The sequence below is a fragment of the Delphinapterus leucas genome, chromosome 10 (genome assembly GCF_059928025.1).
Source record: "Delphinapterus leucas isolate spDelLeu-1000000601 "Yukka" chromosome 10, BTC_Dleu_Yukka2, whole genome shotgun sequence".
NCBI classification, from domain to species: domain Eukaryota; kingdom Metazoa; phylum Chordata; class Mammalia; order Artiodactyla; family Monodontidae; genus Delphinapterus; species Delphinapterus leucas.
In genome coordinates, this window is record NC_143138.1 from 40741882 (window position 1) to 40758813 (window position 16932).

At 60.6% G+C, this 16932-nt stretch overlaps 1 protein-coding gene across 5 annotated transcripts in view; it reads right to left on the reverse strand.

Moving 5' to 3' along the window:
• Positions 1-538: 538 nt before the first annotated feature.
• The window catches only part of ITPR3 (inositol 1,4,5-trisphosphate receptor type 3), a 66725-nt gene continuing 50331 nt past the window's right edge, over positions 539-16932 (reverse strand). For 3 of the 5 annotated variants that reach the window (XM_089918869.1, XM_089918868.1, XM_089918870.1), the window contains 25 exons: positions 14939-15059; positions 14210-14400; positions 13517-13665; positions 13257-13365; positions 13037-13148; positions 12760-12929; positions 11396-11570; positions 11046-11230; positions 10590-10790; positions 10334-10444; positions 9766-9861; positions 9542-9643; positions 9366-9452; positions 8686-8796; positions 8402-8594; positions 8035-8160; positions 7472-7644; positions 6627-6791; positions 5764-5956; positions 5195-5299; positions 4980-5107; positions 4037-4202; positions 3230-3390; positions 1944-2105; positions 539-1363 (listed from right to left, as the gene is read on the reverse strand). In XM_089918869.1, coding sequence (XP_089774995.1) covers positions 1295-1363; positions 1944-2105; positions 3230-3390; positions 4037-4202; positions 4980-5107; positions 5195-5299; positions 5764-5956; positions 6627-6791; positions 7472-7644; positions 8035-8160; positions 8402-8594; positions 8686-8796; positions 9366-9452; positions 9542-9643; positions 9766-9861; positions 10334-10444; positions 10590-10790; positions 11046-11230; positions 11396-11570; positions 12760-12929; positions 13037-13148; positions 13257-13365; positions 13517-13665; positions 14210-14400; positions 14939-15059 — 3561 coding nt within the window. In that variant the 3' untranslated portion in view covers positions 539-1294. Of the gene's footprint in view, positions 1364-1943; positions 2106-3229; positions 3391-4036; positions 4203-4979; positions 5108-5194; positions 5300-5763; positions 5957-6626; positions 6792-7471; positions 7645-8034; positions 8161-8401; positions 8595-8685; positions 8797-9365; positions 9453-9541; positions 9644-9765; positions 9862-10333; positions 10445-10589; positions 10791-11045; positions 11231-11395; positions 11571-12759; positions 12930-13036; positions 13149-13256; positions 13366-13516; positions 13666-14209; positions 14401-14938; positions 15060-16932 lie in introns of those variants that run through there. The other 2 variants (XM_022581624.3, XR_016394647.1) reach the window with 2 other exon arrangements.

The window sequence follows — 16932 nt, forward strand, 5'->3', positions numbered from 1 at the left end:
AGTTGGCTTAAGGGGCAGAGTAGAGCTACCAACAGGCCAGGCAGGGCCTCGGCTTGAGTCGGCTTCGGCACTCGGGGCGGGTTCTGTGGGAGGCCACATGGCAGGCCCCCTCCCCTGGCCGGGGACACGCACAGGGTCACCTTATTACTCCACGGGACCTTAGCTCTTACCAGTAGATGTTTACATTCCCTACTTGAGGTTTCTTGTCAAGAAAAGAGCTGAGAGAAGGGGTGGGGCAGGGCCGACAGCACCCCTTGTTGGGAAGAAGTGGAAGTGGGTTCTTAACCTCATTTTACCTGCATTCCTCACTGTGTTTTGAAATGCATGAAATTCATGGGATTATGATAGAAGCCAGTTATCCCGTAGTACAGTTCTGTCCCAGAATCGCTGCAAGACAGGATGGCGTTCAGCATCTCCCAAGAGCCCAAGGTTAGGCCAGCAGGCAGGGCTCGTATTCTCCGTATCCTGTGCCAGCGCCACGTTACCACCCACCCCAGCCCCTGGGGAGCACGGGAGCCAGCCTCCCTTTCTAACGGACTAGATTTATTAATTTATTTAAGGTAATTAACATATTAGTTCTCGGGCCAAAGGATTTGTAAAACAAACATTACACCAAAAGGAGAAAACACAAGCAGTCAAAACCAGCCCCTGTTAACACGCCCCAGCCCTGTCACCTGGGCGTGTGACTCTTGCCCAGGAGGCCCATGAGGAGGCAGGTCTTAGGACCAAGCCTGTGGTCACCAGTCCAGCCAGGGCTGTGCGGAGCGGGTGGCGTGGACTTGGACACTGAGGTCTACGCACTGTATACGGCAGTTCTGAGGCACAGGGGGGCTGCACGGCCCTGGCCAGGGCTGAGCCTGGCACCGTGAATAAGTTAAATAACAAAGCCCTAAAATCACTAGCGACAGCATCACCGCGCCCCTCCAGAGGCGGCAGTAACCAAAATGTAGTGCTTGGAATAAAATGGAGACGCCACTCCTAATCACCCACCAGGAGGACTACAAAGGCACATCACTCGTAAGGGACAAAGCAATAGTCCTTTAAGAGGACTTAGGCATTAAGGTAAGCCGAGTCCCACTGAGTTTCTGAGTTTTTTTTTAAGAGCTTGGTCTGGGCAGCACTGTCAGCTCTGGTTTCCCCTCGAAGCTGTTCAGAGTCTATGCCGGCCCGGGGCGGGGTCTGGCAGAGGCGGGGCTGGGGGCTGGGTGGGCACCCGGCCTCGAGGGGCGGTGTTGCCGCTCTCAGCTCTCCAGGGTCGCGTGTGGCCTGACGGGCCTCCACTCCGTGGCTCCACTCAGCGGCTCACGCAGTTCTGGACATCCACGAAGCCCAGGCGTTGCCTGCGTTTCCGCTGCTCCGTCATCTAGATTTAAACAGATGCCGTCAGGTTGGATCAGGCTGCCCAGAACCCACCCTCCCTCCCAGCTGCGGTTCAGCCCCGGCGGCAGGCCGAGGCGCCCCCAGGGTGTAGCAGGGATGTCAGCCCCAAACCCTTGTCCTCAGCACGTCACAAACCACTGATTTGGTGCAGCTGGGAAAGCACCCCACCTAAAAGAGGGGCTGCCGATTTCATTTCGTCACTGCCAGATGGAGCGGAGGATGCTCTGGGCAAGAGGGGATCTTTCTTGAGAAGCGGAAAGAGGCCTTACCCTGCCGTCACCAGTCAACGCCTGAGGGGGACTCGCTAAAGCAAGGGAGGCCCCAACACCGGCACGAGGTTCCACTCAGCCCTGTCTGGGGCGCAAGGATAGGGGCCACGACCCCGTCCAGCTTTCCACAGAGGGGAGAAGTGTGTTTGGAACCTGTTTTCCACCCCAGACCCAAGAACAGGAGCCAGCAGGAAAGGGGGCAGGGGGAGCGTGAAGGCCCCAACACCCTCCCCCACGCCACGAGGCAGGCCCTGAGGCTACCGGTGTGCTGCCAGGACAGGGCTAGGGGCACACCTGCTCCTTGAGCTCGTTGAGCTGGGCAGTGAGGTGGGACACCAGCTTCATGGTGGAGTTGAGCTTGTCCTGAAGAATCCGGATCTCGTTCTGCTCCCCCTCCCCCTCGTTGCTCACCAGTGACATGGCCCGCATCCGGGGGAACCAGTCCAGGTTCTTGTTCTGAAAAACATCACCAGTGGGGTGAGCGAGCTTGGGTCCAGCCTAGGAAGGCCTTGTTTAGAAAAGCAGTTGTGTGGGGGGAGCCTGCTACCACACCCTTGGCCAAATTACTCCCCAGGGATGTGTCACGGGAAAATCTGAATTGACCTGTGTCCTCCCCGGGGCCAGAGTGAGCTGGCAGTGACCCTGAGGGGACAGGGAGGCCACAGCAGAGACAGGCCAACCTCCGTTAGACAGCCCGAGTCTCCCCCTGGTACCAACACCACCTGTTTACTCTCCTAACAAACACCCTGCGATGGTGGAAGGCAGGCCTCTGCACCCAGACCCTGCCTCTCCTCCCTCCCTTCCTTCCTTCCTCCCACCCCCGACAGCACGCCCCACACCCCAGGAAGATGCCAGTCAGACAGATGGTGCGTTGAGGGAGCAGAGCTCTACTGAGGGTGGCTGGCATCTGACACGTGAGGCAAAGCCACGTTTCCCGGGACAGAGGCAGAGCGGGAGGGGACACCGAGCAGCTTTCTAGTTCCTTGTGGCAAGCTCTGAGTTCTCAGATCAACAGATAATACCTGCGCTCAAAGACCAATCCAAATACAGACTCAAAAGACGCATAGAACCTCCCCCCACACCTTTCTTTCCTTTTAGGCTACATTTTCTCTAATGTGCAATAATCTAAAGATGCACTACATCTGATGGGACTGATGGGCATCCTTTACCCTAAATGCGCCCAGACCTTTATTACTCACTGCCTTCACTCCCTTCGCTCCTGCATTGGAGTGATGGTTGATTTCTCCTAAGTTTGACAGTTTAAAGTTCATCCAGATGCCCTCTTGGCCTGCGACCACCCAGGCTTCAGAAAGCTGCCCTCCCTCTCGCCCAGCTAGAAAAGGCCCCTCAGAAAGGGCCACCGAGCAGCCGCCACAAGCAGGGCCGCCTCGCATCAGGCACCCACGGGCCCCAGACGCCACGCGCGTCCTCTGGGGGCTTTTTTCCGGAGGCCCCCCTGCAGCACAGCAGCTGGCGGGGCTCCTGAGTGGCCGAGGTCGGCTCCAGCTGTTCCTTGTCCCCTGCTGCCTGTTAACAAGTGTCCACAGCTGTCCTGACCACCCCCCTCCCCAGGCCCACACCTTGATCATCTGGGCCACGTAGCTCTCGGGCCCCGTGTAGTCCGTCTTATTCTTCACACGGACCAGCACGATGAAGTACAGGTAGTTCCACATGTTGTGCTCGAACTTGATGTGCTCCTCAAATGACACCGTCTTGTTGTCAAACTTGTCCCTCTCCAGACCTGCGGAGGCAGGAGGTGGGGGTGAGGGTACACCCCCTCCCCCGCCTCCAAGAGACCCGGTGGGCAGGCACGGCCTCCCGATGCAGTGGGGACATTGTTCTTGGGCTGAAAGTTCTGATGAATGCAGGCGACAGCCCACTCTGGGCTCTTTAGGTCACTTCTATTTAAAGCAGCAGCCACACAGCCATGGAGCCCCCGCCCTGCCGCAGCACCGAGGGGACCTTGGGAGCAGACGCCAGGATCCCGGGGGCCGGGGAGCCGGAAAAGCTTGGATGAGGGTCCTGTCCTACAGGGGCCCACCTGCTTCTTTGCCTGCGGTGGCTGTGAGGGGACCTGCACTTCATACCTAGGGGGTGGGGAGAAAGGCCCTGCACTGAGACCAGAGGTTTGAGGCCACTGACCAGGCTCGTTTCCTCATCTGAGACCCAGAGAGTTTAAAGCGAGGATTTCTGAGGCCCTTTCCCACTCCCTTCTATGACTCCAAGTTCGGGTAGGGTCCTGTTCTCCCCAGTTCTGGGATGAGCGAACAGCCACCAAGCCGTTGGCCCCAGGGCAGGGCTCCCCGGCGGTCACAGGAATCTGGGAAGGGCCAGACTGAGGCCGACGACGACGGCCACGGCCTCCTCAGGCAAGAGCCCAGCCTCACCACAGATGAAGCATGTGGTCTTGAGAATTTCTTCCTTCTTCTGCTTCTCACTGCGCAAGTCGGCAAAGGTGTCGATGATCACCCCAAAGATGAGGTTCAGCACGATGATGATGACAATGAAGAAGAACAGAAGGTCATAGACCACGCGGGCCGGGAAGAGAGACTCCTACGGGGGGAAGGCAGGGAGGCTGGGGTCAGCAGCCCCCATCGGAAGGGAATAAGGGCATCTGGCTCCCAGGGCCCTGAAGACGGCAGACAGGACCCAGCCTCACCACACAGAATGAGAATCACAATCAGAGGCCCTGAGTGTGGATGAGGACTCAGCGGCAGGGACGAGGCCCTCGAGGAGTCTGGCGTGGGGAGCCAGGCCTGCGGGCATGGCCCGCCCCTGACTGCTGGTTAGGGGAAGAGCAGCTCTGAACTCCTCTGCCTGCCCTCATGACACCTGGTTCTCACTCGTTCTAGAAACCCTCTGGCCAAGGAGAAGCTTCTCACCCTTGTGCCACTAGGGACAGACTGACATTCTGAGAACATGGGGCTGCCCGAGCCAAACCCTGAGGCCTCCTTATGGAGCCAGCCCGGCTTCCCCACCCTGCCTACCCTGGCTGCGGGCCAGGGCTCTGCCTCTCAGATGAAGCTGCTGTGGCCGGGGACCCGCCCGCTGCCTGACTCACGGCTTCCCTAGCCGGGGAAAGCCGGGTGCCAAGGTCTTTCCTCAGAGCGTCTACAGTGAGCTGGTGGGGATGCCTGGGTAGACAGGGGCCTGGATAGCTCAGCTACACCGTAACTGCACGGGACTGGGCGGGACAGCGGGGAGAAGGGGACGCCAAGGTGCAGGGACTCGCAACCCTGAAGATGGAGGGAGGCCAAGCTGCTCTGCCGGCCATGACCTGAGGGCGGGGCTGGGCCCCCGTGGACTGGGGAGGGGGCAGGGGGCGCTCACGTCTTTGGAGGGCTTGCGGAGAATGTCGCCCACACCGCCACCATTGCGCAGCCCGTGGTTCATGACGGTGACGATGCACATGAGCAGGGTGTCACAGGCCCGCTCCGTGCCGTCCAGCTCCTCATCCTCTGCAAGCAGGGCGTGTGCTCAGCCCCGGGCCAGGCCACCTGCCTCTGCCCCCACCGCACCTGACTCCCAGGACGCACTGCCCTCACCTGCCAGGACCTCGGGCACCGCGACCCCTGAGACACAGTCCGTGTTGTCCCCACTGCAAGTGTCCACAAATGTGGCAGCTCCGTGTGGCACCCCCAGGGGGCTGGCTGGAGGGGACAGGATCAAGATCAGGGGGTGAAGGGCTGTCCTCATCATCTCCCCAGTTCTGGGCCCAACGCCACATCCTCCAGGAAGCCTGCCCTGATCCCACCAGCTCCCCACTGCCTGGCTACGGTGAAGGGTCTCCATGCACCTGCCCCCACCGGGCTGTGCTGCAAGGGCCGGGAGGGGGGTCTGCACCCCTAGCCCTGGCGCACCGGCAGCTCCCACGAGTACCGAGTTTAACATGAACCACAGGGTCTTCAAACAAGAGCAACCCAAGGCGCTCCCACTCCCTCAGTCTGTCCAGGGAAGAGGGAGGCAGTGAGCTAGACCCCCACCCAGAACCCAAGAGGAGAAACTGAGGCAGGGGGCCTGGTGGGATAAGCGCTTCCAGGCCCTGGTCCCAACTCCAGCCACTTGTGCAGGCCCCTCATCCCCACACGCCCGCCCGGGAGAGGCGCCCCCAGACCTCTGGAGTGGTTGCTGGGCAGCCGGTCGACCTCGAGAATGAAGTCATCCTTGAGGAAGAGGAAGCCAACAATGGAGAAGAGGTAGACCAGGATGAGGGCCAGCAGGGCGGTCAGCAGGATGGAGCGGCCATTGCGGGTCACACTCTTGATGACATTGAACAGCGTCTCTTCGCGGTAGATGAGGTCAAAGAGCTGCAGGGCAGAGATGGGGCCGCCGCTGGACCCACGGGCTGCCTGCCTACCAGTGGTTTCCCCCGCCTCCCCCAGCGGCGTCTGCTCTTGGGCAGGCGGAACCAGGCCGGCGGGCCTGTTGGGGCCGTCGTCTCCCAGGAACCTGGAGTTCCAAGGCCCGGGAAACGGAGAGGTCCAGGAGAAGGCTAGAGGGTGGAATGGCCAGTGCATACCACGTGCAGCAGGAGAAGGATGGCCGACACTTAGGGTGTGCTTGCTACGTGCCAGGACACACTCTACACAACTGTTGTGTGTTAGCTCACTTCATCCTCACAATTATTCTAAAGGGCAGGTGCCGTTAATTATCCCCATTTTACAGATGAGGAAACTGAGGCACGGGCAGTTAAGAAACCCGCCCAAAGTTACACAGCTAGGAGGGGCCACACTGCGATGTAAACCCAGATGGTCTGGCTCGAGAGTCCAGGCTTGGACCCCCACTGTACAGGGGAGATGGGGCCATGAGTAGATATCAGGGTCTTGAAGGCCAGGCTGGGGTCCAGCGGAGGAGGGCACTGGAAATCCACTCCTCCCAGCCCAGCAGCAAGAGGCCTGGGGATGGGGAACTGTTAGCGACTGGCAGGAAGCCCTAACTGCCTGCCCCTGACCCTGCCCAGCCCCACCCACGCCTCACCAGGATGCTGTAGAAGAGCTCATGCGCAAAGAGGCCCAAGACACTCGTCAGGATGTAGCCCACGTGGTACAGGAACTCCATGTCCATGACCATGGCCTTATAGCCCCGGATGAAGGTGCCACGGTTGCCCACGAAGCTCACCACGAACACGATCTTGTTGGTCAGCTGTGGGCAAGTGCAGGGCATGGGGGTCAGTACCCTACCACCCACCCTGAATCTCTACCTCTGTTGCCAGGCCCAGCTGGTGCCTAGAGCAGAGGCGAAGGCTGGGTCTTCAGGGGAGTGGATCTGAGCTGGTCCTGCTGAGCCTGGCAAACACAGCCTTAATGAAAATGCTTCCTGAAATGCATCTGGGCTTCTGGGACTAGAATAGAGGAGAAGCCCCTTGGGTCCCCAGCTCCAGGAAGAAACTGAGATGCAGATAAACGAGAATGGGTCAGAGAAGACCGTCCTTAGCCTTTACAGTGACTAGGCAAGTTAGGAAAAGGCACCCGCCACGTGCTCGAGACACTTTATTTCTACCTGTCAGGAAACTGTCATAACACATAAATCTTAGATGTCCTCAATATGCCTTCAGGCAGTGCACAACTAACACTGGGAACCCAGCAGCCCTGAAGCTGGTGCTCCAAAGCGGCTCCTGGCTGGCTGGCTCTAAGTGCCTGCTGCCCCGAGTTGTCCAGGGGAAAGAGGAGGCAGAGTGGCCCCAGCCTCGGGTCTATAATGAGCTTGGGATCCCAACACAGGGACCAGGGGGAAGGGGCAGAGCAGCAGGCCAGCTTCGGGTCCAGCTGCGTGACAAGCCCAGGAGGGGTTGGGGGTGGGCGGTGGGGGCCCTCTGCACTCACGTTGAGGGCACCCAGGATGTTGAGCGTGGGCCCAATGCCCAGGTAGTAGATGGAGCGCAGGATGAGCGCCACGATGAGGGGGCGGATGCTATAGCGCTTGGTGAACAGGGCCGCGATGGAGAAGCAAATGAGGATCCAGAACAGCAGCGAGATGAGGGGGGAGCCCAGCACACCTGGGGGCAGGGAGCACGGACAGGGCGGCTTGCTCAAGCCCACCCCCCCAGCAGACCCCAAGAAGCCACCCCTTTCTGGGAGCCTTCCCTGTAAGTTCCTGCTCACCCGGCTGTAGGGCCCCGCCCATCACACCTGCATCTGGAGGCCTAAGGTAGGAGGCCCTCTCCATCTGCTGCTACCGTAACTGGTCTCTCCCTTGCATGTGTGTGTGCTGTCTCCAGAGGTCAAGGACCCTATCCATCCCCGTGATGAGGTGCAGAACCCAGAGGCCAGTGAAGGGGCTGCTTCTCCCCACTCTGCATCCAGTCCCCTCAGAGCCTGGCCAGCTCACATCAGAGGAGGGAGCATGGAAGGCTCAGGGCCGCCACCTGCCAACCCTGTGTCCTCACCTGTGGATGCGCCCTCCACGTAGGGGTAGAAGAAGGCGATGATGATGTTGATAAAAACCGCCAGGTTGAAGGAGATGCTGCCCCACAGGGTCATGCGGCGGGAGAACCAGTAGATGAGTGGCATGCCTGGGGGAGGAGGTGGCGGGGCCAGGGTAAGGGGGGCCCCTGATTAACACCATCTGCCCACCCCATACCAGGCCGCAGAGCCTGCACAAGCTCCAGGCCCCACTTCAGGAGGAAAACGTGATCGGAGCCCTCCTTGGGGCAGGGGTGGGACCCCCACCAGTCGGCGAGGGAGGCATCAGGGGCATCAGTGAGCAGCTCCAGCGCCCCACCCCCAACCTCCTGCCGGCCACGGGGTCCTCACTGCGGAGCTTGCGCTGCCACTCCATCTCGTTGTGCAGGAAGGAGGACTGGTCGAAGAAGTCGCTCACTTTGCTACCCTGCTCATCCTGCTCGGTGGTGGTGAAGAGCCGGTGCTTGGTCTCCTCCGTCAGGAACTGGCAGATGCCAGGCACCGGGAACACGATCTGCTCCATGCTGCGGTCCTGCCGCACGATCTGGATGCACACGGGCACCTGGTCACATCTGAGCCGTGGCCCCCGAGGGCCCAGCCCGCACTCGCGGCCCCCAGCTGTTCTCAGGTCCCACCTCTATCTGAGACGTGTGGTTCTCATAGTAGGCCAGGGGGTCCTCCTCTTCCTCCTGTGCCGGTGCTGAGGACTTGAGCATCTGTGACAGCTGCTTGTTGTTGAGGCTGAGCTGGGGGCGGGGGGTGGGGGTGGGGATGCCGAGGTCAGGCCCACCCCCACCTCCATGCCGGGGCCCAGCTCTGAACTACACCCCACTGAGTGACCCCCAGCTAGACCAGACCCAGCCCCAAAGTGGGAGACAATCCTATAGGACAGTCAGCACCCTCCAAAGTCCTGCCCAGGTGCACCGCTAGGTCCTGCTCCAGGCTGCCAGACGCCCCAGACCCACACCGCAGCCTTGCTCCCACTCCTCTGTCCCGGTGACATCCCTGGCCACCAGGCCGGCTCCCACCGGTCCTCAGCCCCGCCCCCCAATTCTGAGCTGGCTCTTTACTCGGGTTCAAGCCAAGGCCTTGGGCCACAGGTCTGCCCTAAGTTCCTGGCCCCGCCCCCAGCCTCATCCCAGACTCCAGCCAGGATCTGAGGTCTCAGCTCTGCCCTCAGCCCCGCCCCTGAGTCATAGCCACGCCCTCCAACTCCTAGCCGCACCCCCAATACTATCCCATCCAATCTCCCACCCAGCCCCGCCCCTAGATCTAAGCCCCGCCCCACACCCAGCCCTATCCTCCGGGCCCCCACCATGGAAGAGATGCCCTCGGCCGCCTCCTCTTGGATGCGCTTCACGGGCTTCAGCAGGTGCTGCAGCTGCTTGTTGTGCCTGGAGAGCTGAGTGAGACGGCAGCGCAGAGTCACCGGGTCGTGGTTGCCGGTGGGAGCGTGGCCGCTAGGGCGGGGCCGTGGGGTGGGGCCGGTACCTGCAGCGCCAGGATGTAGATGTTGTGGCCCACTTCACGAGGGCTCACGTCCGAGTTCTCACGCTCCTCCTCCTGCAGGTAGGCCTTCTTGATGACGTCCACCTGCCAGGGCAGGGGCTGCTGAATGCCCTCTTCCTGGGGCGTAGGGCGGGCTGGGCTCTGATCCCCAGCCCCGCACACCCCACCTGGTCCGCCTCCCCACCCGACCGCCAGCCCAGCCTCACCAGCTCCTGGGGCCGCAGGCTGATGAGAATGCGCTCGGCGTTTTCACTGTCGTGCCGGCTCTCCATCAGAGCCAGGAGCAGCTTGGAGGCGTTGTCCTGGGGGAGAGGAGGGAGGGACAGGCCACAGTCTGAGGGCCCCCGCCACCCCCTTCACTGACTACTCCGTAACAGCCTCTCTTGGCCCGTAAGTCCCGTGGCCTTCTTGTTCCCCACTTACCCCCAGGGCTTGCTGTGAGAAGGATGCTGCGTATCTAGTCCACCCACAGGCCACCTTCCCCCACCCTGTGCACCCCCCAGACAGCAGACACGGACACAGGAGGCCCTCGGATAAACCCAGAACATGTCTGCTTCTAGAGCAAGTGTACATCCAACACGTTTGCTCACACATGCATTTGTGTGTACAAACATGCACACACCTGCACGTCACCCATGCTTGCACACGTGATGCCCACACCGCGCGCACACACACACACACACAATGCAAACATCACACACACCAGCATGTACACTCAACACACGCATCACATGCACACCCACGCATGCTCACGTGGGCTGCCAAGGGCCCCACCTTGAGTTGCAGCACCAGGTCCATACGATACTTGCACAGGGGACTGATGTCATTGAGAATCAGCGCGGTGATGATGTCTATGCCATTGGACTCGTGCGTCACGATGCAGGTCTGGCGGGAGGCAGGGGTGGCGGGTGACACGGGGCCTGGGCCCCCTCAGAATCGTGGCAGCTCCAGGGGCCTCGGTCTGTCCCCTGCCCGGCCTGCTCCATCCTCCCCCATGTCCACGCTGCCAGGCACCGCTCCGACGGCTCACCTGGTTCTCGTGGCAGGGGCCCTGACAATACTCGGTGAGGGTCTCCAGGGTCTGGATGACGAGGCCCACGTTGTCCTCGTTGATGTAGAGCCCCAGCAGCCCCAGACCGCCCGTGGTGCTGCCGCACATGATGTCCAAGAACTGCAGAGTCTCGCACACCAGGTTGTAGTTGGTCTTGTTGTTCTGGCAGCGCAGGAAGTTCTGAAGAGCACAGGAGGGGGGGGGGGGGGGCGTGGCACCGCTGCAGCAGGGAGGGAGGGGCCCGCCTGGGGACCGCGATGCTGCAGGCTGCAGGGGTGGGGGCCTTGCCGGCCTCAGAGCAGTGGTGCCCAGGCCGGATGCGGGGCACAGAGTAGGGGCGGGGTCGGGAGGTGGGGCAGGCCCGGGGAGGCGGGGCAGGTGTCGGGAGGCAGGGCCGGGAACAGGGAGGCGGGGTCAGGTGGGGCAGGGCCTCACCTGCAGGTCCCGGTTGTGGTTCTCGCACAGCAGCTGCAGAAAGCGCAGGATGGGCTGCATGATGAGCACGGACGTGCCCATCTCGTTGCTCTGCACGCGCTCGCCCACCTCATGCCCCTGGCGCAGGCTGGGGCCCAGCGAATAGCGGGATGAGGAGCTGGGCATCCAGAAGGAGGCCACGCGGCCTGCAGGGTGAGGCCTGGTTAGGCTGGGGCTGCGGGGAGCCGCCAGACCCTCACCCTCACCCTCCGTTCCCACCCTCAGTCCCCAGCCTGCCCACCTTGCCTTGTGCCCACGTCCTCATCCCTAGGGCCCGTGACCCCACTCACCCTGCACCCTCTGAGCCTGACCTTTGGCGGTGGGGTCTGCTGGCTCCCGGTCCTCGCGCGGCTGGCTGCCCAGGTCGTTCATGTTGACGGCCACTGTGGACTTGGTCTCCTGCTGGGCTCGCTTCATGCGGTCGTGCAGCACCTTGAAGAAGCGCTCTGACTTCTTGTCGCTCGTCATCAGGTTGTAGAAGGATTTCTGCGGGTGGACAGTGAGACAGGGGGCAGCCTCAGCACCAGGCCTGGCTCTAAGCAGCCCTCGGCGAGACCCGGGGGCCTCCATCCTGTGCTGCAGGGACAAGGCGGCGGAGACAGAGACGCCCCCGTGCCCTGCGCCTAAGGCTGGGGTGGGCGGCAGTCAGGACCAGCAGAGGTGGAGGAGGAAGGGCCGGTGATGCTGGAGGCCTGCACTAGCTTCCTACCCACCTGCATCTGCCCTTGACCTTCCGTCAGTTCCCCACACAGCAGCTAGAGGGGTCTCTCTGAAGTCTAAGTCACGTCCCTCCCCTGCTCAAAACCCTGAATCTTCCCCAGGGGCAGGCCTGGGCCCACAGTGCCCACGAGGCCACGTGATGGCCTGCCACCTCCCTGACCCCAGCTCCTCCCATTCACCCCTCCTCCACCCCCTCCAGCCACATCAGCCACTTCCCCTTCACGGCCTTCTGCTGCCGGCTCTGCCCCACTTCACGTGCTCACTTCCGGGTCCTCATTCAAACGGTCCCCTCTCAGGGGTCTTCCCCATCACTCCTTCTGAGATACCCCTGGCCCGGAACTCCTGAAGCCCCCTGTCTGAATTATCACCAGCCAGCATGCTCTCCGTATTACGCAGGGATTGCAGTTAGGGACTGTTGTCCCCACTAGGATACGAGTACCAAGAGAACATGGGTTTTTGTCTCTTTCCTTCACTGCTGAATCCTTAGCGCCTAGAACACTGCCAGGCACATAGAAGGCACTCACTAAATGCAGACTTACGGGAAGAATGAATGAGTGAGTAAATAAATGAATGGAGATAAAATAATCAGAGAGGACTTTTGGAGATAGTAGGCCTTCACTTGGACACCAAAGGCTGAGGATGTGGAAGAGGAGGGAAGGAGACCTGAGCAGAGGCTGAGAGGCAAGAATGGTGGACTAATAGGGGGCGGGATGGTGGGCGACAGGCCCAGGCCTGGCTGGAGCAGGGCGGGGGTGTGGGATAGAAAAGGGCCACGTGACATGGGGGCAGATACGGGACGCAGAGCCTCCCACGAGTAGCCGGACTCGCACTGGCCACCGGCATCCAGCCCTGCAGCCCCACCCCCATGGCCTGGGGACTGGCACACTGTCCCCCTCCTGAGCAGGGGGCATCAACCAAGGAGGTGAGCCCCCCGCAGCCCCGCCCCCCTCCACACCTGGATCTCGGTGTTGCCACCGTCCAGCAGGCGGATGGCCAGGCCAATGCTCTCCTGGAAGATCTTCTCGTTCTTGGTGCTGGTGATGAGGTCACACACCAGCTTGGTGGCCCCCTCCTTGTCCAGCCGGCACTGGGTGGCTGCGATCGCTGACCAGTCTTGGTCCAGGCCTGGAGTGGGCAAACTCGCTTAAGGCGGAGCAGGTGGAGGGAGGGGAAGGAAGGGCCCAGAGCGAATGGGCCTCCCGGAGGCATAGCAGGGGAGACGCGGTACTGACCGGTGCCCACGGGGTCTGGAAGGTCCCCCCGCGAGCTGGACTTCCGGTTCTGGAGGTAGTTTTGCAGCAGCATTTTGCGCAGCTGGTTGCCCTGCAGGGAAGGGAGCGAGGCCTACGGTGGCCCATTTCACCCTCCACCCCCCAGCCCAGCGGTCCTGGTCCTGAGGCCCTGGACCTCGTGGCCAAGCCCGCCCGGCATCCAGCCGACCTGGGCACTCACCCGGTCCCCATACTTGGTCTTCTTAAGTAGCATTTGCTGCAGCGTCCTCAGCACCTTGACACACAGCTTCTCCTCCGACTCCATGAGGTCCTTGGTGTGCTGGATCAGCCTGGCCGGCGGGGAAGAGGGCACACTTGGGGCGGACCCATCCCCCCTCCAGCTGCTGTTCCTGACCACGGCCCTCTGACCCCATGGGCTTTCCCCATCCTGGGCCACTGTGCCCCTGCCACCCCCATGCCCCGGCCCTGCATCCCACTCACTTGGACAGGAAGCCTCCACTCTCACAGCGCTGGTGGGCCTCACTGCCCTCCAGGAAGAGCAACTCGGGCCAGTGCAGGACGTCCACCAGCACGGACAGCTCGGCCTGCACTAGGGGCTTCAGCCGCTCCTCCAGGGCCGTGATGATGTCCTGGGGTGGGTGGCGTGGGGAGGGCAGGGTCACCGCTGGGCGAGATGCAGGCCACCCAGGCCCAAGGGATGACCAGGGCGTGACTGCCATTCCCCCCCCCCCCAACGCCAAAGCGCCCCACGGATTGGCCTGTGCCTGTCTGAGGGGGCCCTGGGCCCACGGAGCCACCCAGGACAGAGCATGATGTCTGTCTGCTCAGAGCCCCTGGGCATACCCTGGCTTTCCTCCCATCCCCTTCTCTAGCTCTGTGTGACCTTGGGCAAACCCTTTGCCCCCTCTGGGCCTCGATTTTCTGCCACATGGGGATAGTAACTCACCACACCCCCTCTAGAGGCCAGTGAGACAGTGGACAGAGTGTGTTCTCTAAACACAAAGGTGCTGTTGGGAGCGAAGGGCATACCGGCCCCCTTCACGAGCACCAGCCCTGGAATGGTGCCCCTCAGTCCCCTGCCCCTAGCAGCCCCCAGGAGTGGACAAGCTGACCAGCCCCTTCCCAGGGAGCGTGGGCAGCACAGGGAGGGACACTCCCCAGCCCCACGCCCACCTGCAGCTTCTCGATGATGTTCTTGTAGTCCCACTGGTTGGGGGTGGGTGTGACGCGGGGGAAGGCCCGCGGGGCCGTCTTGTAGTTGGAGACGTTCCGCTGGGCGGCAACTGCAGAGCTGGCACCACTGCTGAGCAGCGAGCTGATGTGGGCATCCAGGTCCATGGGCAGCGAGATAGCCCGGCCCTTGGCTGAGGGGAGAGGGGACGGGGCGCTGGTGGGGGGTGAGGGCTCAGCCAGAGGGGCCAGGCTCAGGGTCTGTTGCACTGGGGGACAGAGCCTGGGGTGCAGGGGCCCCCACCCTGGCCCCCCCTTGAACTGAGGTGCCCTCTTCCCTTTTTAGGGTAAAAAGAGGGAATTTTTGCCTCTTCGTTTCCAGCCTGGCTCCACTCTGACCCCTCACCCCTCCACTCTCCCGCCTCCCCTCTCCCCTTCCCTAACTCTCCCTAACAATCTACAGCCTCCCTCCTGCCTGAGACCATTTGTAAGCCCAAGAAACTCTGCTCGGGGGATGTCACCCAGCACTCTCCTCCAGGGAACTGCCTCAGAGGAGAAAACAGCCTTTCTCAATTGCCAAGACGCCAGTTAGACACCAAGAAGGACTTACTGAGCACCACCTAGGAGCAGCTGAGGGGCGAGCGGGACAAGGTGTTTACTTTGAGGGCGGGCATCCCGAGGGAGGAGAGAGAAGGGGAGGGGAGGGGCTGGCCAGTGCCCCGGCACACTCACCCACCATGGCGAGGGTCCGGATACAGGCCTCCACGGAACCCTTGTGCTGCTGCTGCAGCCACGGACACTCAAGCAGCCGTGTGGTGGACTGCAGCAGCTGCACCACGATCGTCTGGTGTGTCTGCAAGAGGCAACGTGCCTGCTGCCGCAGCCCGGCCCACACTCCACCCTGGGCGGCCCCAGGCTGGTGACCAGAGCCTACTGAGTCTGGGCGTGGGTGGAGGGATAAGGCCTCCAATAGCTACCATGGGCTTTTGTGCCAGTTGGAAAAAGGCACCTCCTTTCCTCTCAGCAGTGCACAACCTGTGCAACTATACATGGCAGCCCTGTGAGAACTCCCCAAGGTCCAGGCCTGGGGCTTATAACCCTATTGCTGACCCTTTTCTTCCTTTAAAAAAATTTCAAATAAATTAATATTGTGGAAAGGGGATATATTTACATGGTTCAAAAACCAAAAGGTTATAAGAAAGAATACTTCAAGAAGTCTTGGGGGCTTCCCTGGTGGCGCAGTGGTTGAGAGTCCGCCTGCCGATGCAGGGGACACGGGTTCGTGTCCTGGTACGGGAAGATCCCACATGCCGCGGAGCGGCTGGGCCCGTGAGCCATGGCCACTGAGCCTGCGCGTCCGGAGCCTGTGCTCCGCAACGGGAGAGGCCACAACAGTGAGAGGCCCATGTACCACAAAAAATAATAATAATAATAAAAATAAAGAAGTCTTGGGACTTCCCTGGTGGTCCAGTGGTAAAGAACCTGCCTTACAATGCAGGGGCCTTACAATGCAGGGGACGCAAGTTCGATCCATGGTCAGGGAACTAAGATCCCATGTGCTTCAGGGCAACTAAGCCCGCGCGCCACAACTACTGACCTCATGTGCCTCAACTAGAGAGACTGCGTGCCACAAACTACAGGGCCCACATGCTCTGGAACCTGCGCGCCACAACTAGAGAAGGGAAAACCTGCACTCCACAACTAGAGAGAAGCCCACGCGCCACCACGAAAAATCCTACACGCCTCAAAGAATATCCCAAGGGCCGCAACTAAGACCCAACACAGCCCAAAAATAAATAAATAAATAATAAATAAAATCTTTTTTAAAAAAAAGGAAGTCTTGACCCCGTCACCCCCATTCTCCCATGCTCTACCCTGTGGCTAATGAGAGGTGGGGAAAGCTGATACACATCACCAGAGTCCCAAAGGGGTCCCAGGGCCCAAACACATACGTGTCAAAACAAGCCCATCCTGGCTGGGAGGGCGGGACCCAGTGTTTTTTCGCTCAGAAGCACTATCCCCGCTCCACCCTCAGTCCCTCTACCTATAGGCAGCCCTTTGATTGGTTTCTTGTGTGTCCTTCCAGTGTTTCCTTATGAATTAGGTGGTGTAGCAGGGTCCTTCCTCAAGGGAACCTGGGTCTCTTCCTTTCAAGGGGCTCTGGGCTGTGACCTGGCTCGAGTCTGGGAATTTGGGGATTGAGGGGCTGTGACTCTCAGGGATTCAAGTCCAACACCCGTTCACAGCCTAGAGCTCTTCTGCCTCTACGGATAAGAAAGGCTTTAAGAAGCCTGTCTACCTCTTTCAGTTCTAGGGACACCACGACCAACTAGCCAACACTGATGATTCTGCGCCTCAGATTCTCCTGCTTCGGCTCTGCCATCCACTGCAGTGATCGTGACGATCACTGTGAAGATCACTGTGACGATCACTTGTGAAGACAACCCAGGTTGTCTTCAGTGCGTAACGGCTGCCAGGTGTCCCCGGCTACCCTGGGACCCATCGTACCAAGTGAATTTAGGAATTCCTGTTCTATGGTAATTTCCCCTGTAATTCCCAACCCACGGAAACTGTGAGATAATAAACGTTTGTGGTTTTAAACTGCTATATTTGGGGATAATTTGCTACACAGCATTGATAACTAATACACGTTTATATTCTTCTGCTGTATCTTTATAAGCTACAAGCAAATATGAATATATATATTCTGACTCCCGCCCCCCGCT